The sequence below is a fragment of the Cyprinus carpio genome, chromosome B12, assembly GCF_018340385.1.
Source record: "Cyprinus carpio isolate SPL01 chromosome B12, ASM1834038v1, whole genome shotgun sequence".
Taxonomy (NCBI): domain Eukaryota; kingdom Metazoa; phylum Chordata; class Actinopteri; order Cypriniformes; family Cyprinidae; genus Cyprinus; species Cyprinus carpio.
The window spans coordinates 15,226,472-15,250,181 of NC_056608.1; the positions used below are offsets into that span (position 1 = coordinate 15,226,472).

Genomic DNA, 23,710 nt, shown 5'->3' on the forward strand with positions numbered 1-23,710 from the left:
ATCGTCTTGCTATTGTAAAAGTCACCCCAATCAGCAAAACTTGTTTGGTTAATGTACACGCATCTGACTTGCTGAAACAACAGAAAGTTCTAAAGGTTAAAATCATTACTCCTTTAGTCAGCTTCCTCCTCTGAGACAGGAACTGAGCACAGATTCCCCAACCCCCAAGATTTTGTTTTTGGTATTTCTGTTGATTGTAAAATGATAGCCCAAAAGAAAGAAGAATTTTTATATTTGATTGCCAGATCCTTACTGGATTCTGTAACAGAAAACTCTTGTTTTATAATGTTTGTACTGGAAGAAGATGATGTAATAGAAGTCCTTTAAAAAAATTGTTTAGAAAATAAATAAATTCACTTCTCTTTTAATATTTTAAATTGGTGATTTTTTTTTCTTCACACAACACATTTAGAAAACATCTTCAAAGGCTTGACACTAATTTCAATATAATAATTCCAAAAGTATGCAATTCACTGCAAAATGCTGTTGTCTCTAACGATTGTCCATAAACACGCAGTCTCGATTACAATCAGCAGATTGCGACACCAAACAGCTGAAGAGGATCAAAGCGGGTGGTAGGTGCGCACTCGAGACTTCATACACGAGTCTAGAAGGAAAGTTGCGTGTGGTGTCTTCATAACCCACGAAAGAAATGACATTAATCTGCGGGAAACAGTAAATCGAGATATCAAACAAAAATGTCTCGATGAATTCACGGTAGGTGGAAAAGTGCTTTGTGGAGATTTGACAAACGCATTTAGTAATGTTATGACTCGAGAACATGTGTCATGACGTTGGTTAAGGAAAGTAACATTAATTCAGCCAGTCTTTTGTGATTTAAAACAGCCAAACCGTCCTGACACTGTGAGGTTGAGTGTACGCTTGTATCTCCCTTAAAATGGTGTTCGTTTTACATATTACGACTTGTTTAAACGCATAAATGTTGCCTATCTAGACGCATTTGGAGTCATCTTGAATTGCTACAAATGCTTTCTAGACGAGCACAGCTCACTTCATCGGTTGTTTTGCAGTTTTACAGCTTGACGAAATTAACTTACCTAACTGTAAATACGTTTAAAATTGCATGTCCTTTAGCTATCATAATCGTTATTGTTTGTAAAGTTGGATTTATATATATATATATATATATATATATATATATATATATATATATAAATTCTAAATGTTTGCACTAATGTCACGGAAACTGCCATTTAAGGTCTTTGATCAAATTATGAAACTGTGGTTCATAATGATCTTTGGAGTTTTATTGTGGAGCTTTATTGTTCATTTGGGGCCGTTTTACTGTGTGACCTACAATGGATGTTCTGGAGACAGTTTGGTTCATTACTGTAATGTATAACTAGAACAATACCCTCACTTTTACCCTAACCTTAAGTAAAAGACTTTCTTTGCAATTACGTACCTACATACAACAGACAAACCTTAGTGAAGCTCTCTTACTGTTTATCGTAGAGGTCTTTAGTTTTGACCCTTCAACTTCTGGAAATACAGCATTATGTCCCAGAATAAAAATGGAGAGAAGCGGAGGCTTTCCAAATGGTTGGACTATGGCAGCATCAGTGGAGAAGGACAGACGGATCCATGTCCTACCTGCCAGGGCACAGGACGCATCCCGAGAGGCAAGTTTCAGTGATTCTGTTGACAGTAAATAACTGTATTAACTCATTTTCTTATTATTGGTTGACAATAACATTTCATTTGTAGTTTTGGCTTTTAACACACTCACCCTTATTCTGTCCATCTTGTCTTAACATCCTCAGGTCAGGAAAACCAACTTGTGGCAGTCATTCCTTGCAGCGACCAAAGGCTGAAACCTCACCACACGTCAGTATCACTATGACACGTAGACTATACTTCTGTAATTTTCAGTTTCAGCGATAATTTTTTTTTTTTTTTAAATGTGCTTTGTAATGTCAGTTTTCTCAAAATGATGTACAATGTGCTTTTACGTCCCACAGGAAACTGTATGTGTTTATATCAGTGGGGCTTTGCCTCTTGATCTGCTCCCTGATCCTGTTTTTTCTCTTCCCACGGAGTATGGATATGTCATCTGTAGAACTAAAGTCATCTATGGTCTATTTCACTCCAGATACAGTAAAAATGGTGGTCACGGTAAGTGAGTAAAGAGGACACACTAAGATTTTCCTGATGAATTGCAGTGTATTTATTTTTGTATAAAACTTGTAATCCTCTGTCCATATTATCCATTCTTCAGCACGAAATGAACCTTACCAACCAAAACTTTGTCAGTATCACAGCTGTTAACCTTAGTGTGCAGTCATTCATTTTTGAGATGGTGGTTGGCAACAACAAGTTGCCCAGTGTCTCCATACTGCCTCCTCGATCACAGAAAACGGTAAAACTTTATGCAAACTTATATAACATAAATGTGTTAAAAAAGGCATCTGAAATCTAGGAAGAAAAAAGTTTCTTATCTTGACAATCAAAACAAATCTAAAATAAAGATGTCATTTATCTTTCTTTCATCTTTCAGATTAAAGTTATAGCTGACATTGTTATTGATGACCCTGGCCTTAAGTAAGTCATACTTCAGTCAATATCTATGTATTGTCAATAAAGTCAATCAATCATTATGTACTGTTTTCCATTATAATCCCAATGTATATGACATCATTAACTCTCAGAAACTTTCTTTAATGTCTGTTCCTTTCACAGTAATTACTGCAAGTCACGTTCCTTTCAGATTCACACCTTATTCTTGCATTTGCAGTAAGTATTCATCCTTATCTTATCAAAGTATGCAGCTTTATTTTAAGATTTTTGTTAGCATGCTATTTGACTGAATCACTGACCACTGGTCAGCATTTGTTGACGTCTTGTGTCTAATGCTATTCACTATCAGCATTTATTCAACAAAAGTCTTGTATTTCAATCCACATGTTATGTTAAGTCATGCCACTGATATTGTACATTGCCACATAGAGGGGCTGTATATACAGCCAGTATACAGCTAGTAACACCTGTAAAGTTAAATATTTAAATAGATAATATCTAGTCACTAGATCTCTTGAATCTTACTGATACATTATAGAAACAGGTTAAACAAGTTTACATTTAGCCACTGCAGTCCGTCTAAAGAAATATGCAGCGATGTTCATCTTGGTATGACACATGCTTGTAATCCTACAATTGCTTCTGCTTGTCAGTGTTGGTTCTCAAGCAGGGGGCTGAAGACCACTAAGGGGGCCTCAACAATTTAGAAATTTGCAGAGGCTCCCTAACCACTGTTTTAGACCTCACAAGCACAAGTTATTGTATTCATGTACCATGAAATGTTCTCTAGAGATCAGTTTTTGTTTCAAGGAGCTCAGACCAGCCTAAACTGAAAAATCCTTGCAAATCAAATTTATTATAGGTCATAACACAGAAATGGTCACAGTGGTTAAACCAAGGGAGTTTTTTTCCCCCCTGACTGTCAGTCATGTGACCTTTATGCACTTTGATCTATACTGAAATTTTTTATAGGTTATAAAGTGCATGACAAAACAAAACACGCCATAGTAAAATATATAAACTACTGTTCAAGTTGGGATCATTTTAAAGCCACTCCTTTCTGTTTTATTCATGTGATGGCAAAGCTGAATTTTCAGCAGCCATTACTCCAGTCTTCAGTGTCATATATATATAATAATATGCTAATTTGTTGCTTATATTTTTATTATTTAAAGTAAAATTGTTTGTGTTCTTCACAGACTGACTATCAAAGTCTCCTACCTGTCCCATTCAGAGCAGATGTCTACAGATGCCTATGAGTATATTGACTGTGGAGTGAATTCAACTATGCCTCATCATTTTCCTCTGCTTTGAGACAAAACCATTGCCAATGTATGGCCATGAATGCTGATGTTATAATAATCAGAACAGGCTGCTTTCAAAAAGATTGCCATTTTATGTTATAGATTACTACCATTCATTTAAATGGTTTTTGACTATAATGAGAGTAACATATAATACACTGTAAATATCACTGGAACCATGAATGTGCGCTGTTAACGTAGACCTCTTTTCTTGTATGTTGATTTGTTAATTAGTGTTTACATGATATAAATGTGTTTTAGAATTTGCACAACACGAAATTGCACATTAAATGACCTGCATTTTATTTGTTGAGAATTCTTGAGCAAATCCAGCCAGAACTGTTAGACACCCAGTTCTGTTTTAATTAGGATTATTAAACCCAACAATAAAGTCTGGTTTTTCGATGAAATACACTTTAATATTGGAGTTAGTGATATCCAGTAGTCTGGCCTTCATCTTCACCATTGCTGGGAATACTGCAGAGACTAGAGCAAATGAAGCACACAAGTAGATGCTGGTTTTTCTGGATCGTCTCCACATAAGCTCTTTAAATATTCACTGCAATATTATACATTGCCATTATAGTCAAAATAGTAAAGTGAAATATTCAAATATATAATGCCCCCCACTGGAATTGTTGAATCTCACTGATACATTATAGAATCAAGTTAAACGTTTATATTTAGCCACTGCAATGTGTAAAAATGATGCAGTGATGTACTCACTGTGTATCTTTTGTTCATCTTGGCATGACACTTGCAAACGCATTGCTTGTCAGCCTCTAAAGAACACAAATAATATATTTACACTGATTAGGATTCTATTTTGTTGTCAATTTAGTTTTTTTTTATCATTCAAATTCAGTCAACTCTAAAGTGGTGACTATGTTCTCAATGATATGCAATGACCTGTTATTTTAAGCAGCTTTACCTTGAGACTCACTGGACACTGCAGGTTCACAGGGTGTCACAGGTGCCGTAGACTCTTCTTTCTTTTTATCTTGGTTGCCTGCCTAAAAAAGCAATAAAAATCCATGCTATATATATGAATTTGAATATATATATATATATATATATATATATATATATATATATATATATATATATATATATATATGCAATTAGGATTTTTAACGTGGGCACCTGCATAACTCTAGCAGACAATCTGCGGTCCAGCGCCTGCTGACGGCGACGGGCCTCCCAGTGCATGGCTGACATGTTACACCACCCGCTGGCCTGTAAGAGAGACCAAGTCAATGTGAAGTAACCTGAGACCATTTCCTGATTAATGAAATTCAAACCCAGATGCTGAGATGTTTTCTCTGTCATGACACTCATAAAGAAATAAACACTGAACTGATTTCTTAGCTGCTCATAAATGTTGACACTACAGGTCAAAACTGACATAGACAATACCCTTTATGCCATAAGGTAAACAAACCATTTGTAATGTAACAATGCAGTTTTAGAATTGTAGTGAAACATTTATTAGTCTTGTCCTGTGCCATTCATCTAGTGCAAGCCTGATACCGTTACAACACGTATGTATGTAATAGGCAAAGTAAAAGCATGCAACAGTTTGTCCTAATTTAAGACAAACTACACTAAATAATATAAGTTCTTAACAAAATGCCAAGAAAAGCTCATTTGCAGAGCAGTGGACACAATTTACCAAGTCCTGATGTTCTGCAGATCCACACCGAGCTCTGCGTCCGAGGACGGCTTTGCTGGTTTCCAAGCAACGTGCTGACGCAGCACAGCCCGACTGTAGCGCATGTTACGTCATTTCATTGTTTATGATCAGTATTTTAAAAGACAAACATTCATTAAAACACTCTTAAAATTAGCAGTTGATTGAAAAGTCTTTTATACTTCGTAACTTACATTTAGTTCACAGCCTTTTGTCAAATTATTTGACGCCTGTAGCCAGTTGGCTATAAAACACAAAACGTTTTTAAACATTAAAAGTATATTTTTGTAATGTGTAAATCTTTAAAAACGTGATTTTTGACTTCTTTTGATGTACCTTCTGATTAAAATAGCATTTTAGCGAATTGTGACAAACTACTGCTGAAACGTTAAAACGTCATTGCGACTTATATTAAAACCACAAAGTTTTTTTTCGTGCTCTGCAGGCACAGACAAAAGTTACAACATCTCCGATTTGGTCGTGTTCAAAGTATATTTTTGTGATGTCTAAATCTATAAAAACGTGATTTTTGACTTCTGTAGATGCACTTTCTGATGCAAATAGCATAAGCATTTTAGCGCATTGTGACACGTGGTTACTGAAACCTGGTTTGAAACATCATTGCAAAAATACATTAAAAGCCCAAACTTTTTTCGCACTCGGCATGCACAGACAAAACAAGATACAAGATCTCCGATTTGGTAGTTTCGATGCCTCCGGTTCGCCACAGAGAGGTGCTGTTCGGGCAGGAAACAAACACGACTTGACATTGTATATCTCGCCGGTGCAGGACGGTACGGACGCAGAACAATCGAACGCTAGAGGGAGTAGCAAGGGAGGAATGAGGGGCTCATCTGACGTCACATGCGGGGATTGTTGTTCTAAATCTTGTGCGCTCAGCTCCACTTTCATATCTGAGGTCACTGGTATCGGAGGGAAGAAGGACTCTGGGAAAATAATCATTGTTTTGAGTCGTTGGGATAACTGGTCGCCTAAGTTTTTAAAGTGAGAAATGGAAACGATGTCTGTTACAAGATAAACACATATTAGGTGAGTGATTTTACTCATTTTACAAGCGAGGTTTTCGTTCTCAAATATATGCTGAATTTACTCGACAAAGCTGTTTGGGATTTTAACTTCCAGATTATAATCTTTTTCATGCTTTTTCAAGTTGTTTCGAATAGGATTTTACTATTTTAACTTCACATGCTCTAAGGTTCCAGATTTCATAGTTTTTGACAGTTGTGGTAATATCACTTAGATGATGACATACCCAAAATCTACATTATGCTTAAAAATGTAATAAATCAGATGCAGTATAGAAAATTATAATAGCCATGTTCAAATCTGGTTCTCTCAGTTTTGTTAGAAAGTGATAAGACAACATCTAATGTTGATAACTGTCTCCTAAACAGGCAAAATAAAGATAAAGATAAAATTGCATTTTTTTTTCTTTTGGAGATCTTTTTCTGTTTAGACTGTGGAGAGGATTTGGTGCAGCAAATAAACATAGAGAGCAACCTCTAGGCTCTTAATTACTGACAGTCTTTACCTATGAATAAATTATTCTTATTTTTTGTTGTTGTTGTTAATTTTAATTTGAGCCTTTCAGTGAGCTATTGTTAATATGACACCAAAGCCTTTTTGCTAATTTAATTCAGAGATTTTTTTTTTAACATATAGAACTAAATACTTTTTGTCTGCTTTTGCTCTAAGGCAAATCTGGTTAAGTTGTAAATAACTTCCATATCTGTGACGATAATCAGCTTTTGTTTTCTCTTTAATTAGGTTCCACACGTTGCCTCCGATCTTACAGCACCTCTGTCTTTCTGCAGTACCTTTGAAGTAGGTGCAAATGCCAAACACTTAGACAGATCTACTTCTCCTTACAAGAGGGTGCGAAAACCAAGTTGCCATGGGAAACCAGTTGACAGAGATTGCCCCCAATACAACGTTCCTGCCTAACTTCCAGTCCCTCCACGTTGTGGTCATTGGTTTGGACTCTGCAGGCAAAACCTCGCTTCTCTACAGACTGAAGCTGAAGGAATTTGTTGAAACTATCCCAACCAAGGGATTTAACACTGAGAAGATTAAAGTTCCTGTGGGAAATGGCCGTGCCATTACCTTCCAGGTGTGGGACGTGGGTGGTCAGGAGAAGCTTCGGCCTTTGTGGAAGTCCTACACGCGGCGCACGGACGGCATGGTCTTTGTAGTGGACTCCACGGAGGTGGAGCGCATGGAGGAGGCTAAGGTGGAGCTGCACAAGATCACACGCACGTCAGAGAACCAAGGAGTGCCAGTGCTGGTGTTGGCTAACAAACAGGACCTTCCAGTTGCGCTGCCTGTTTCTGAAGTGGAGAAGGTTTTGGCTGTTCATGAACTGAGTGCCTCCACCCTGCACCATGTGCAAGGATGCAGTGCAGTCGACGGGCAGGGGTTGGAGCCGAGTTTGGAAAAACTGTATGAAATGATCCTCAAACGAAAGAAAATGGTGAAGCACAGCAAGAAAAAAAGATGAGCTGAACAGGACGGCATATTTGCGAAGCTCCTCGGTTGTAGGATTTTGCATCGAATCCCTGAATGAAGGAAAGGCTCCAGATGGCCCAGTGGTCAGGAGAAAACAGATTTGACCTTTATGTGTCACACAGTATTGAACTGCTTTCTTCCATGCCTAGTAATTGCTGTGCAGCTCCCCTTTGTAATCAAGGAAAATGTGATGGCAGTGATAGGCTGTAGTTTCAGCAGAATATAAGCCTACGTCCTTGCCTTTTTTTCTTTTTTCAAGCAAGAAAGAGACTAAATTATAGCTTGGCAACATTTTCACCAGACTTCAGACATCATTTTTTTCCACAAACTTTAAGTTGATTGCCAGTGCCGCTATAATAAAAGGCCATATAAATGTCTCGAATCCCTGAGATTCACTCTTCACAGATGTACATTTAAGTTTTGTTTTTACATGCTGTAAATAGTTTTTGTAATGCTGTAGAATTAATAAATTATAGACTGCTTTGACACAGTCAGTGTTTCAGAAGCCGTATCTTTTATACCTGAGGCTGAATGGTATTTGCTGATATGATAATCATATTAATGATAATTTATTTGATGTTACCTGATCCTGCTCTGTATGTGCCGTTAGCCTTGAAAACATAAAATCACACTAATATATGTGACATAAGGTTTTTATTCGCTGTGATGAATCAGAAAACAGCCACTTTTAAACTATTAATAGAGCAGGCGCTCATGATGATGTCATCTGTGTTCAGGGAGAGCATCCCACAGGAAATGCATTGATGCTGAAAGAACATTGTTTGATGTAACCTTGGTGTGTTATAGCCTAATTCGGAAGCTGGGCCTAGAAATGGGCAGAAGCAAAATTATATCACATCTGCTGACCCAATATACAAGATTTATTAAACAACCAAAGTGAGATGTATGTAAATAGAGCCAAAGGCACATAAAATGGATAATTTTTAATGCTGCAGGGGCAAATCTAGTATTCATTTGGGGTTTGCATTGTTTTAAGAGAGCAAATGGTTTTTGAATGTCCCGACCCCCACCATTACACAGACAGACAAATCTATTTACTTTGCTATCAACTTCCCAATGAAGCAGCTGCTTTGCTCTGATTGGATTAATTGGTGCTCTGGGTTTATTGCATGAGGAGACTGAAACAGGGCTGATTTATGAGATCACTGAATCTGGTAACTTAATAAAACCTCTAGGCCTCTGACAGGATGATATGTAACTTGCCATTTTGATAACTCGTTTAGGAATAAAATTGTGTTTTTGTAAACATTACATATGTTACATTTCAGTGGCAGTGCCTATATTTCCAAACAATGGACTAAAATAGACAAATTCATCCATCAATATCCAATATGCATCTGCTGTGCTGAAAGAGACACCACCATAGTTAAATGTTAAAGATTTTATTGATCTCAGTGGTCTACACCCTGCCTCCACCTCAGAAAACAGATGCTTGTCAAGGTTTCTGATCCATGACCTCTGGTTGTCAATACAACACGAGTATCATCACATGGGTGGAGCTCTGAAGACGAAGCCAAATGTCGTGACAGACCTGGTTTCAGTGGTATTTCGCCTAACTGGTTCTCTCAATGTTATCTTAAGAATGAGGCAAGTCACCCTGCTGAGCTGGTTAATTAAGAAGTGGCACTGTCCTCTTAAGCTGAAGACAAATAGTAATCCTCTCTGAGAAGCTGGATTTAGTTATGTAAATGGTTGTCTAAATGGAGTCACAGTACTTTTAAAAAGCATTAAGGCTCTAAAAAGTCTTATGTAACAACAAGCTGTTCCAGAGCATTCTAAATTGTTCATGTCCCCTCCAGTCAGCCATGCGTGATGTCACATTGGGTGAGATGAGCAGTCACTGATAATGCACTACTAGTACACCACAAAACAAGCCCTGTGGAGTATTTCCATTCTCGCGCTTGCAGCCTCACCCAAATTATCAAGCCTTCAACTTTGCGTTCAACATTTATCTTTGGAGTAAATGCGCTCCAGACCTTCACGATGGAATTTTATCAGTGCAGCTGATAACTCAAAGGCTGTTCCATGTGGCTTTGTAAGCAGTGTTTAAATGACCAAAATTACCGAAGCATCCGGTACCCATTATTACGAAGAAAAAAGCATGGGAATGCTAAGAAGGCATACCAAAAACAACAAGAACAACAACAAAAATCCCAAAGATGTTTATTTACAGTGATGCCAGTTAAAATCTGATGTTCTTCTGCTGCTGAATCACTGGGTTATTAAACTGGCTTTTGTGTGATTAAAAAAAAAAAAAAAATCTCAATAAATTTTTCCCTATATCTACCTGTAATAAAAATCTCTTTTTCTTTATAAATGTATTGGAAATTTCTTCAAATTTATTTAAAAAAGGTATCACTTCTTATTTAGCAGTAATTAAGCAAACAATTGATCAAAAGTTTGTTGCAAAAAAATAAAAATAAAAAATCTGTTCTTTTGAACCTTCTATTCATAAAAGAATACTGAAAATTATCACAGTTTCCACAAAAACATTAAGCAGCACAACTGTTTTCAACACTGATTATAAATAAGAAATATTTCTTGAGCACCAAATCAACAATTTCTGAAAGATCATGCATGTCACACTGTAAAATGGAGTAATGGCTGGTGAAAATTTAGATTTGCCATCACAAGAATAAATTACATTTTAAAATATATAAAAGTTGAAAAGAGTTATTTTAAGTTCTACTAATATCCTACAATATTACTCTTTTTGCAGCCTTGGTGAGCTTGTTATCTTACCCACCCCAAAACCTTTGAACCGCAGTGTATATCTGTGGTGTAGAGTACTGTAAGTAAATATTTTAATTGTGGTTATTAATAACTAGGGGGTTTTGGCCCCCTCTAACCCTACACATTTATTGAGCACTATAAATACAGAGGCTTAGACAGCATCTGAAATAAAACATGTCAAGGAATGATCCTTTGAAAACAACCACTTTTTTTCAAATCTGTCCAACAGATTGTCAATATGAAAAATCATTATTTAAGCACATCCCTTGACCCCTAAGGATCTGGATGTTGGTGAAATGAGCCGTCGGCGTGTTTTTGACACGGATCCAAGTAAGGCAGGGGGAGCCTCTGGGATTATGAAAGGATTAAGAAGGGGAATCACAAGATGGCAGGTGCATGCTATAAACCTGTCATCCATCACAGAGTGGTTCCCCACAGTATTTTCAGTCACTGTACAACCATTTATTCCAATCTAGAATGGAAATAGCTCTCTAAATTTAATTTACATACAAAACAACACCAATAGTTACAGTTTTTGTCATTATGTGCAGCTATGAAAGCACTCTATTTTTAAAACTGGTCTAGATCAGAGGACAATAACATCAAAAGCTGCCATTCTGGGATGCAATTTTGGTCTCATTCCGGCTGTAATTTCACACATCACAAAAAAAGTGCACATAGGTGCTAGGGGAGCCCTTTCTGTGGAATAGCTGGCAAATCAAATGGCCCAGACGTTCTTATTTGTCACCTCAGCAACTGTGAGCGTGTAACCATGGGTGACCTCAGAGAGCTGCGCAGGACCTTTTAATTGCCTTTGTGACTGGGTATGTATTTCATGTGGGGGGTGACAGAGGGGGCAGAGAGGGATATAGAGTATTAATGGCTACCGTGTCTCTTTAAGATCTCCAAAACTCTTTATTGCTAAATGTAAAATTGTCTTGAAGACACCTCATGGGTCTGGAAGAGATCCAACGCAGTATGATTGTAAGACCGCCTCTCACACTGGGGGATGCGAATGTGTTTATCGTTTAACTGTTGTTGTCAGGAGGCGGGGATCTCTCTAGCCAGCACGATTTTCCACAGGCTCATAAAGCTGCCACTGGGACTGAGATGAGAAAGCGTCCTGGGGAGTGGGATTGCCGAGAACAGAACAGAGTCCCAGGGCAAGATAACGTGGGTCATAAATCTATACCCCAGCTCAAGAGGTTTGCTGGGTAGCACACAGTTTCACTCTTTGGAGGCTGAAGAAAACACTCTGAAACAACAAAACTGGGTCTTCATTAAGTTAAAATCTTATAAACACCTTTTTTGGGGTGTAAAATGTCAAGGGTGATGTTCCCAAATATCTAGGAAATGTTATGTACTCCTATGCAGCATGGTGTGATCCATTAGGCAGGAGGCCCCACTAGAATTATTGCCTTACATAAATACCAAAATGCTTGTGCCAAAGGTTTCTTATAATTTACCAGTGGGCCTCTGAGGATTCAAAACACACCTCATTAACGTTGTAATACAATCCTCAGTATGATTTGCTCCCGTGATCAACAAATAATGAAATGATAATTTCATAATTTTACATAGACGTTTTGCCCATTTTAAGAATGCACTGTGTTGATACTCTTTGTGTCTGCTTTACTGTAAAATCCTAGACATGTTAATCCTAAATATTGGAAAAGCACATGTTTGGTAATACTGGTGTGGTGCACTGCGATCCTTAAGCAGCCTTCATTCAAGTCCAGCCAGAAAAAAATGCTTTTATGTGTTTATCAACAGTATTTTCTCGGAGGTCTAGTGATCCTGTACCAGGATTACCCCAGTATCCCATCTGGCCAGACAGCTCTTGAGGATTAATGCAGCAGTATCTGATCCACTGCTAAACTCAACAGCTGATTTATGTATTGTGCAGTGTTGTGGTTGTTAAGAGCGATTGAGAATTGATCTGTCTCTCTTTTGGTACACTGAAAATCCTGGAATGTATACACTGAAATTAACAAAGTTTTAGAATCTTGGAAAAATAGGATTTAGAAATGAATTTAAAAGAAAGGACAAATAAATGTATTTCAGAGTAAGATCAGATGCAGAGCAGGGTTTAGAAGCATACATGATTTGTAGTAAACAGTACAACCTATGGCTCTTCTGCAAGATAGGGTCAGCAAGTTCTTCTACTTTCATTAAGTTAATGTACGAGACTCAATTTTGACGACAACAGCACATAAAGCAAAAAATCTCTGACTCAGCGTGTCTGAAACTTCAGGTAGCTTCATTATCATCTAGTGTTGCTTTAAACATCACACAGCACTAATAAATGTAGCCCACATCAGCTCGGTGTATTTTGAAAATAGGATAGCATGACAAAAAATGAAATATTCCCCATCTATGTTATGACAAGAAAACCTAAATTTAGAACCAGTTCCGTTAATGGGGCTCACACGTGCATCCTTTCACCAGTGTGGACAAGACTCTACTAAAAGTGAGCTTCCTGCACTACTGTTCAGTGGCATAACAACACTACTACTACATACCAAACATATACTCATCAGTGTATTTTGATTCCCGAATTAATGTTTCTTTTGATCTGGGTTCTTTTTAAATGAATCCAAAACATAAATATGGTCAGTTTAGTTCGATTCCAAAACAAAGGCATTTATTTTGTCAGTTTAGTTGGATTGTAAAAAGTGTAGTCCATTTTTATGATGAATTACTCTATGTAAAAAGTTTTTTTAATTTATCAAATTAATTAATCTAGTGTGTTGCATATTTTTGTTCTTTTAGTAAAGACCATACTGTATTCAGTATTCAGAACATACAGAGCAACCAGAATCCTTTAAAAAAAATACTCTTATGAACAAGTTTGTTCACTAAATCACACAGTGAGATAAGAATAGTCAGATTCCCAAACAAGTGAGTCTTATGAACTGGTTCTTTAAGGGAATCCAAAAATACACAGCGTGACCTGGGATGTTTCTAGACCCTTTTTGGCACACGAGCCTAACTGAAATACCGCTGTGCCCCAGTAAAATATATAAATCCTTGTCTGAGGATAGAGATTACCATACACTGACCTAATAATCATTTTTCCCTTATTATATTTTAGCAGTCATGCCAGAAATGTATTACAGAGCCCTAGACATGACATTATGGTGAAAAATAAAATATATTGTGGCCACAAATTAAGAATTTGTTCCCACAACTTAATTAATACATGGTCATGGGCATGGCTTAACTAAAACGAGGGAATTAAAGGATAAATTGTGGAAATGAATTAATACAGCATGGCCACGATATACTTAGCAATTAGGGAACAAATTAATTAACTTTCACTTTTTTTTACTTTTTTTTTTAACAAATTAATAAACCACAGGAACACATTCTTAATTTGTGGTGATGATTTATTTATCTATTTTTTTCTGTTATGTGCAGGAAAAATGAAAAATAGTGTTTCTATAAGATGTTTAGAATCTAACTAGTGATTTGTGATCTAATTGGTCAAATGGGTTTTACTTCTACTTTAGTTCTACTGTACAGGCTTTTACATTTGATTGCACAAATGATTTACAAAACACTTTGTGCTGGCATATTTTGCATTACAGCTGCAGATGCAGCAAAATTCTTCTTTTTTTTTGTACCATACTGCTTATCAACAGATCAAAATCTTTTATCATATCACTGCATCAGTAGCCTGCCTACCCACATTCAGGGCTCTTCTTTCACCACCCACCCTTTGTTTTGTGATAGTAAAGCAGTTTTTAGTGTGGGTGGGTGATCTCACACTCCCCTGCACTGCCTTTGGCAGAATGCACACTGGTGCTTATGCCTTTGTTGTACAGCAGGACACCCCTATTGCTCCACCATCCCATCGTCTAACTCGTTTAGTAAGCAGCCAACAGTACGGTATGCTAGATACAGTATTCTAGTGCCATTATTGCTCAGCCAGCCATGGAGAACAGTGAGTGGGGTCATGGGGCATGTGAGAGAAAGGAACACACGTGTGAAGTAAAGCCCACGTGAGTGTGGGAGCTCATGTAGTAAACCGATTCACTTTGTAACAAAAGAGGTCCTCTTCACTCATTTTACAGAGAACATTGCTCTCGTCTTTTCACAGACTCAGAAGGACACTCATCTCTGATTTAGAATTAGAAATCCCATTGGTACGTGATCATATAAAAAAGCTCAAAGACTCCAAAAAAGAATAAAAACAAATTCACTGAACTGTTGTTCAATAATTTAGTCGTATTCATTAATTTATTAATTCTTAATTTTAATAATATTTTACATTAATATTGTTTTTATTTTAATTATTAATGTTATTGATTTTATATCTATTTTTTCCCTTACCTGAACAGTTGTGGCACATGCAAAAAAGTGTTTTATTCATTAATTTATTCATTCTTAATATGAATAAAATTGTATTTTATTTTATTATTTATTATTAATGTTACTGCTTTAATATAATATTATTAATTTTATTTTTTGAACGGAACAGTTGTGACACTTGCAAAAACAGTGTTTTAATCATTAATTTATTCATTCTTAATATGAATAAAATTGTATTTTATTTTATTATTTATTATTAATGTTACTGCTTTAATATAATATTATTAATTTTAATTTTTGAACGGAACAGTTGTGACACTTGCAAAAACAGTGTTTTAATCATTAATTTATTCATTCTTAATTTTAATATTTTACATTATTATTATTATTATTAATAATGTTACTAATTTAATATTATATAATTAATTTCATTCACTGGAATGTATTTTTTTTTAATCAGCTATAAACCAATTTAACCAGGCAGTAAATGTGTCTAAAGCTATATGCTCTGTGCACTTCTAAATTTGACTGAATTTTGTTATTGTCATTCCTGTAGTGCAAACACACTCAAAGTTTAAAGTGTTAAATAATTCAAATGTTTATATTGTTTGGGTTTTACCTAATTTGAATACTTCCTATTGAATCAGGTGCTTAAACAACACAGCCAGGATGTGTAAATAAATGTCAATGCAAAACATTCTTAGTAAATTTCCTCCTATGACTTCTGGGCAAACACACATATGAGGTCCACAACACAGTTCTTTCACTAAAAGATAAAGATGATTTAGGACTTTTTTCTAGAATTCACTCAAACCCTTTATTTTTGAAAACAATTGCCCTATTTAAGAAGCCATTCTCCCCTAGTGCATGGCAGTGAAAACAGTTTTCATGCTGGCAGCTGGCAGGCTCTGCAGGTGAGAGTTCAGGTAGCTGTTAATCATGCGCTGGGTGTGGGTCAGCTTTGAGCACAGGGCTGGAAGCCAATAACAGTTCCTCTCATGATGTTAAGAGGAACCCATGCAAAGCAGATTGGGTTTTCACTCCACGGCCCCTAAATGAACACCTCTATAAAGGCGCTTTTGTTTATCCCTGTTGCTACCCGGTCCATTGCAAGCTTCCCGGACAATTATTTTCTAGCTTGTGCTCGCTCGGTTGATTATTTTCTGAACTCATTCTTCCAGAGCGGTCATCAGCTCGAGTTCAGAAAGGTGAACGGACATCGTTCTATTCCCCTCATTGCTTATGGGTTTCAAAAATGAATGAATCCGTTGCTGTAAAGTAACCCTAAATGCCCAATGAATATGCTCACATATGATCCATGAATTATAATAGACAGCTAAATAGCCTCAAAAATTTGTGGGAGATTTATAAAGAGCAGGCAGCCAGAGTTGACAGCATTATTTTTCCATTGCCTCATATGTTAGCACTGAAGACCAGCAGACTCTTTGCTGTTACTGCTTAATACCATGTTTGGGGACAAACTCACTCGTCTTCTTGGAACTAGCACTTAACTCAAGTAAGTAACCGGCATTTGCCTAAACATCACTTGGGCGTGTTTGGAAAGGATCAGAATGTTTAAAGTTTAACCACAGGCAATGAAGACGCAGAGATACAAACTAACTTTAAAGCACACAAATGAGACTGTAAAATGCATAATACAGAAAAGATGATCCCTTCATTAAATTTTACCATCACTGTGATCTTGATCTCTAAAAATGGACAAGAATGACCATTCTGTGGTCTTATTTAAGAGATGGAGGCTAAGCAATTCTAGACAATCCTCAATCATCTAAAAATTCCTATGATGAGAACTGGCCGGGTGCAGCCAGTAAATGATGCAAATAATGAGATAAGCTAAGGGTTTTGCAGTATTTTAAAGTGGGTAATTGCTAAATCACACAGCAAAAGCTTTGATTCTGGTCTAATGTTTGCACTCATTCCATTTCTGTCTCATTAAACCCACCGAGCCCTCGTGAAAACTCACTAGTACTGCAAATGAGAAGTTTAATTTTTGCCCAGTGGCCAGCTTCATAGTATATTTGCAATAAAAGCAGAACCAATTATTAAGTTAAACAATAATTGCTTGTAGTTTTATCATGAATTATTCATTGGACACCAATGATGTCTATATTATAGTATATATTATATTATAATATAGAAAAATATAAACTCATGTAAGCAAATGTTTTTTATTGCCATTGATGAGTCCATGAATAACCTTCAGCATCCAAGAAACCTTTCCATTCTATAAAAGGTTCTTTAATAAAATGTTATTTATACTTAGTAAAAATGATTAACTGTTAACTGAAAGGTTCTTTGGGAACCCAAAATGGTTTTTCTATGGTATCACTGTGAAAAATTCTCTTTTGGAACTTTTATTTTCCAAAGTGAAGCTTAATGTACACATAATATAACTGAAAATAAAGTTTTAAGCAGAAATAGATTGTTATCATTAGTTAACAATACTAAGTATACTAAATATAGTACATATTTGCATTTCCATTAAATGTGGCCATAATATTTCTCCTAAGTATTGTGCAATTACAACGTGACAGTAACATGCAACATTATGACACACTGTTTAAGGAATGTGTTGAGCGCTGCACTCCCTGTCTCCCGCATCCCACAATTCCCACATTGCGATATGTGGGTCAGCATTAATGTATGCAGCACCTGAACTAATTAGTGCAGCACAGAACCTGAAAAGACTCTGTGATCACAGAAAAAAAAACAGCTCAGGCTATCAAAGTACAATCAGGACAAGCCATCCATTTCAATGTAGTTAATCTAGTATGATGGGCTGCACAGATGGACAGTCAAACACAAAGTCGCTGTGATGCTGACTGCGTGAGGGGTAGCTGACAGCTCACAATTTCAAGGCAGCAGTTGAGGGGAACAAAGCTGTCAGAAAGGTGACTGTAAAGGACGATGGGGATTGTGAAGAGTTATGGATGTAAAAAGCACAGATGTATAGCACAAGAGAGGAGAATAGAGAGAAAATTGATGTGATACAAAGCAGCAGCAATGGAGCTTGCAGCTCTGCTCCCCAGGCAGGTTCATACACTTTACTGCATTGCAGAGAAAAAAAAGGGTGGTGGTGTAGGGGGTTGGTTAACACACACACACACACACACATACACAAAACTTGCACAAACTCTCAAAAGCTTCCCTTCTCTCTCTCCTCACTGATCAGCAAGATTATTCTTATGCTGAATTATTAAAAGAGTCAGGGATGGTGTTTTTCTTTTGAAAGAGTAGCCCTAAATAAAGAGATTTCTTGCACGTTTTGCACATACTGACTGGATGAAAGTGCACTTAAGGGGTTGGAACTGTTCTATACATTAACATGAGCTCATTTCCATGTAAATGCAAATCAGTGCATATATTTTAAACCTCTCTTGTAACACACAGATATGCACTGGTATGACATTGCTGTGGATGGGTAACCTCTACTGTCCACCTGTCTCAATAGCTGAAGTCTGACCCTGATCTGTCCTCTGGAACCCGCTGTGGAGTACAGAGTAAAGCTAACCGCTGTTAGAAACAATGCCAGGCCTATTTTGGCAGCAGAGTTTTCATGTCCTCACTTGATCCTCCGTTGCAAGGTTAAGCGATCACATGCTAAAGGGAGGAGATACGCCCTAAATAGATAATGGTAATCTCCTAATAGAAAAAATCCCTCCATTGCCCCCTTCAAGTAAAAAGATAAACTGAGATGCAATGAGACAATCTTGTATTTCTAATGTATTGAGAAATCCACACATGCATAAGGTTCTTCTGGACTAGTGTTGGATCTAAAAGTAATGTGAGGGCGGTCAGTCAGCCTACAGGAGGAGGAGGTGTTGTACTGTGTATGTGTGTGGGTGGGTGGGGTGTTTATTACAAACATAAATGTCAGTTTTCACTATAACAATCTCACACAATGAATGTTGTTACCAACATTTTAACAGTTATAAACAGCATGCATTATATTTTCCCTTTCCATCTATTTATTTATACAACAAATAATTTAGTTCCTTGAATTTGAACAGCGTTCCAACAGAGCTGATATACAGTAAACGGTGCTGATTTTTATTGTCTGTATTACTCTATTTGTCTTTTTTGTGCATTCCTGACTGACTGTCATTCTGTGTATTAGTTGTGGGCATTTTTCACAGACTCTTTAAAGTCTTTATTAGTAAATCATTGAATCATTCATTCAACCAATTAGCTCGCAACTGATGCTGTAAATCACATGACAGTGACAATGCGATGGATATAGTATGTCCAGTTTTCATTCATACTACACACATATTCACACTATATAGAACAATATTTTAACAGTTGTGAAGTAAGTTTTTAATCAAATTAATTACCTTTCCAGACAGCATTCAGTTTCAGAGTCATTGAATCATTCATTCGACCAATTTGTTTAAGAACCCTGGTTCATGTACAAACAAAATTAATCATTAATTCATTCACTCAACCGATTTGTTGAAAAATCTGTATAATTTAGAAACAAAACACTACTACAGTGTGTTGCTGTGACTTTGTATGGAACTATCTTCATTTGTTTGTCGATATTATGTCTAAAAATTTAGTTACTCAATATTAACTTATGAAACTGTTGTATAAAAGCAATACCACACAATCAGGCGTTGTTACAGTAACTTTTCACTTCTCAGAAACAGATCAAGCTAGTTTTAATGTTATGATTTCTAATTTGTAACAGTATATCCAGAATCTGTGGCATGAGAAAGTAGTTCAACTCATAAGATTAGACACAGACAGACAGACAGACAGACAGATAGACAGATAGATAGATAGATAGATAGATAGATAGATAGATAGATAGATAGATAGATAGATAGATAGATAGAACAGTATACTCTGAAATTACAGCAGGACATGTCTCCTTTTTGTTAAACTTCACCTAAACAGTTAAAGATCATAGGCACACACATAAACTCTCTCGACTCTTCTACACATACAGATACACACACACACAACACACATAAGCATCTCACTCAAGTGGAGCTCGTGTTTCCACAAAAGTATGCATGTGCAGGGGCTGAGGCTGTGGAGAGGCGTCCGTCGGTGCACTGCCTCCAGCTGACAGCTCCCTTCTGCCTGAGATCAAGGCTAGCTGAGTGCATAGTCATTTATTCTCACACAAAAACATGTGGCATGTGCTTCTCAGAACTAGGTTTCAACTAATCTGCCCAGTAACAGTTGCAGTGTGCAGTGGAAGGAGCGAGCAGTGAGGAGAAGGGATTGTAGAAGACGAGGAGGAGGAAGCCACTAGGAAAACAATCCAGCAATAGCTAAAGATAGATCTGAGCTTCCAGGCACACTAACGCCTGGCACACTCAAGGTTAGTGAATGCACTGGGCCACACAAACACACATGCGCACCAGCAGAGAGGAGCACAGACGAGAGGCCTGTGCAGTGGATAGAGGGAATAAGCAAAGATTGCTTTGGAATTCACATGGCCTTCAACTTTCAGAGCAGTGTTACTTTACTATCATTGAGATACCATTATAGTTTGCTTTTTAATATTCTGAAATGTTTTTTTTTGTATTTTTAATGTAATAACATTTTAGTAATCTTGTGTGTTTTTGTCATTTTAGTTTTTTATTTTAGTATATCTATATACATTTTTATAAATTTTTATTTCAGTTTTTTCAAGTTTGGGTAAATGAAAATGAGAAATGTTGAAAATAAGATGAAAATAAAACTGAAACTAAAATTAAAAATGTTTATTTTTATTTTATTTTGGTTAATGTTTATTTTATTTCAAGTAACAATTTTTTAATGGTTTTAGTTTTAGTTAACTATAATAACCCTGATTCAGAGTCATGAATAATGCATAATAATATTTCTTCTATATGCCTAATTTAAAAGAAAATCGATATATTGTAAATTTGATTCTTGATTCTTAAGATTCAGCAGATGTTGCTTGTAAAAAAAAAAAAAAAAAAAAAAATCACAAATGGTCTTTATGGAATGATATAGATAAGAAATAACTCAAACTATGGTTTTCAAATGCATTTTAAGTTTTATATCATATTTTCAGTTATGTTCCATGAATTATAGATAATGTAAATGTAAATGATGTATAGAGCCAGAAACTATGACCAAAATATCCCACTTCATGTCTATTTCCTACTTCATGTCCACTAAAAAGTTAAAAACGAATCATATGAACCTAAAAATAAAAATAACATAATTATATACAGTTTATTCATATATATACAGTATATATATATATATATATATATATATAAAAAAAAAAAAAACACACACACACACACACATACATACATACATACATACATACACACACACACACATGTGCGCACACAAAATTTTGAATTACTTTCGTCTGTGAAACAAAAGTGTCATGAACGTCTGCTAAGGACGGACTGTAACGTGTACAGTACATATGCCAAGCTGCGGTTTTGGACAGGCCCATCATAGGCTACTGACCACTGTTTAAAGAGGAATGAAATTATGAGAAACACCATACTATTACTCTAGGTCCATTTTTGGGTAGCATTTTCAAAGGACTTGGTTTTGGCAGCTTAACACACTACATTTGCAAAGGCTTTAGATAGAACTGAACTTGTGCTGAACTCCCATGAATGAGATCTTTTAAATCCAGAGTAATAAGTTTAAGGGGTCTGAGTTAGTTTTATTTATTTGTTGTTGTGTCCAGCCAATAATCTTTCCATTGAGACACACTAAGCCACTCGGAAACGTTAAATAAAGTAATATGCTCTTGCCCCTTTGGCTAACCTAATAAAGCATAACCTCTTTCCGACAGGCCTATTACACCAGTCTAGCCTCATTTTTAGGTGTGACATCCTGTGTTCTTCTTTCTAAAGGGTGTTGCAGTCTGAATGCTGAGCTCTTTTTAACCTTTTTTTTTATTTAAAGCAACAAAATCTAGTCTCTCTCTTCTCTAAAACTGCAGCGAGTTATTTTCTGAAACATACTATTTGGTGTCAAACAATGTATAATTACAGTTTACAAGTTTTTAACTCGCATAAGATAATTGTAGCCTTATTTCAACCCTGTGCTTACAAGCACCGAATCCTCATGTGACAGAACAGTCATCAATTTGGATTCAAAGATACAATTTGCTCCTCTCAGAGATTGAAAACAAGTGCAGCCTTCTGAGGAACAGCCACCGGGGCCTGTGTTCAGGGCCAGTTACATACTGAACTCATGATGTGGAAAACAGTACTCTACTGAGCACTGACAGGGACTGTTTCATGGCACGGATGATAAAAGGAAGAGAGAGAGATGACAACACTTCTACAGAATCTTTCTGTTTGTTTGATTCCACTAATACAGTCTTTGAAAGAAAAACTAAGCTATTTGTGTTCAACAAGACCTCTATTGTATTCATTCTTATTTGGTCTGCCATGTTTTTTGGACCTCTAATTACTACAACACAACAAAAGACGCCTGTATCTGAACTTGATACAGGATGAATGCTATTAAAAGTGCAAAGAGGTTTAGATAAACTTTTATAACCTGACGATTTGTTTTTTGGTGCTTGTGTATTTTAGCTATTAAAATACAAGCCACAGGGCATTTTTGCTGCAAACAAACTGAAAGCTAAAGATATGCTCCCTGCATACTTGAATCTTCCTTTACAACATATCTTAGCCAGTGCATCAAGTATTGCATTGTGTTGACAATTTTGGAGACACTTGTTTATCTGAGCAGCAATATATGTTGTCAAAATGTATTTAGTGTTTTTAAATATCCTATGAGAACTGTCTAAACACAAAATACACATGCCTAGGTACTTAATAATGCAATAACTAACCCTTATAAGCAAAGAGTAGCTTTAATTATTTAACTTATTGTGTTCAATGTATATTGGGCAACAACAACAATAATATATATAAATTAGAAATAGTGTAAAAAAATATCAGAACATATCAAAAATATAGAAAAATGCTTAAATACCTTTATTATATAGAGAATCTCCTTTAAAACTTGTTTTTATGAGTCAAGAGCTCATCTGGAATTCTTTGATAAATCAAAATTATAAAAAAAGAGCATTTATTTGAAAACTGGAAAACTTTTACATTAGAAATGTTTTTAACATCATTTTGATCAAACGAATGCATCCTTGCTGAATAAAAATGTTAAATCTTAAAAAGTAAAATGTTTAATGTTAAAATGTGACCTAATCCTAAAATATAAAGTAACCATTGCAAATGGTGACCATTTAGAAGAGATTCTGTGTGTTGCGTCTTGTTATTTAAGTTAGAAAATGTCCTGCTGTTTAGTTATGCACCAGTGGAGGCAGGAGAGGGTATGCAGGGGGGTCAATGAAAGTGCAGATCTGCACAGATTAAAATTACATAGGAAAACATCATGTAACCTCATGTACTGGGACACACTAAATCTTCACAGTGGTTTTATATAAAAAAAATATTGTTATTGTTTTTGATAGCATGTTTAGACATAAACAGTTAAAAAGGCCCACAATCTGAAAATATGAAAATTCATCTATTCTAAATATCACTGTCTCAAAGTAAACACAATGATCCTCAGGGTCTATTGCAGATGACTAAACAAAAAG

At 36.1% G+C, this 23,710-nt stretch overlaps 2 protein-coding genes across 4 annotated transcripts; both read left to right on the plus strand.

The window, feature by feature from the left end:
* Nucleotides 1-510: 510 nt before the first annotated feature.
* LOC109091529 (transmembrane protein 106B-like) lies at nt 511-4,147 on the plus strand. Of its 3 annotated transcripts, none has more exons than XM_042735595.1 (8): nt 511-575; nt 1,477-1,643; nt 1,785-1,848; nt 1,983-2,136; nt 2,240-2,380; nt 2,519-2,562; nt 2,701-2,754; nt 3,738-4,147. In XM_042735595.1, exons 2-8 carry the CDS (start codon nt 1,520-1,522, stop codon nt 3,850-3,852), a joined length of 696 nt encoding a protein of 231 aa, XP_042591529.1. In that variant the 5' UTR covers nt 511-575; nt 1,477-1,519; the 3' UTR covers nt 3,853-4,147. The 3 variants fall into 3 exon arrangements, with proteins under 3 accessions (XP_042591529.1, XP_042591528.1, XP_042591527.1); XM_042735594.1 differs by lacking the exon at nt 511-575 and adding an exon at nt 579-717; XM_042735593.1 differs by lacking the exon at nt 511-575 and adding an exon at nt 582-717 and having other exon boundaries at nt 1,516-1,643.
* A 2,284-nt stretch (nt 4,148-6,431) lies between these two features.
* LOC109091531 (ADP-ribosylation factor-like protein 4D) lies at nt 6,432-8,548 on the plus strand. Its single transcript, XM_019105302.2, has 2 exons — nt 6,432-6,582; nt 7,321-8,548. Exon 2 carries the CDS (start codon nt 7,448-7,450, stop codon nt 8,048-8,050), a length of 603 nt encoding a protein of 200 aa, XP_018960847.1. The 5' UTR covers nt 6,432-6,582; nt 7,321-7,447; the 3' UTR covers nt 8,051-8,548.
* Nucleotides 8,549-23,710: the final 15,162 nt, after the last annotated feature.

Excerpts from the sequence above, each read along its gene's own strand:
- LOC109091531 (XM_019105302.2), top strand. The coding sequence starts at position 7,448 with ATGGGAAACCAGTTGACAGAGATTGCCCCCAATACAACGTTCCTGCCT.
- LOC109091529 (XM_042735593.1), top strand. Across the intron at positions 1,849-1,982 it reads AGGCTGAAACCTCACCACAC|GAAACTGTATGTGTTTATAT; the intron begins GTCAGTATCACT and ends TACGTCCCACAG. Across the intron at positions 2,755-3,737 it reads ACCTTATTCTTGCATTTGCA|ACTGACTATCAAAGTCTCCT; the intron begins GTAAGTATTCAT and ends TGTTCTTCACAG.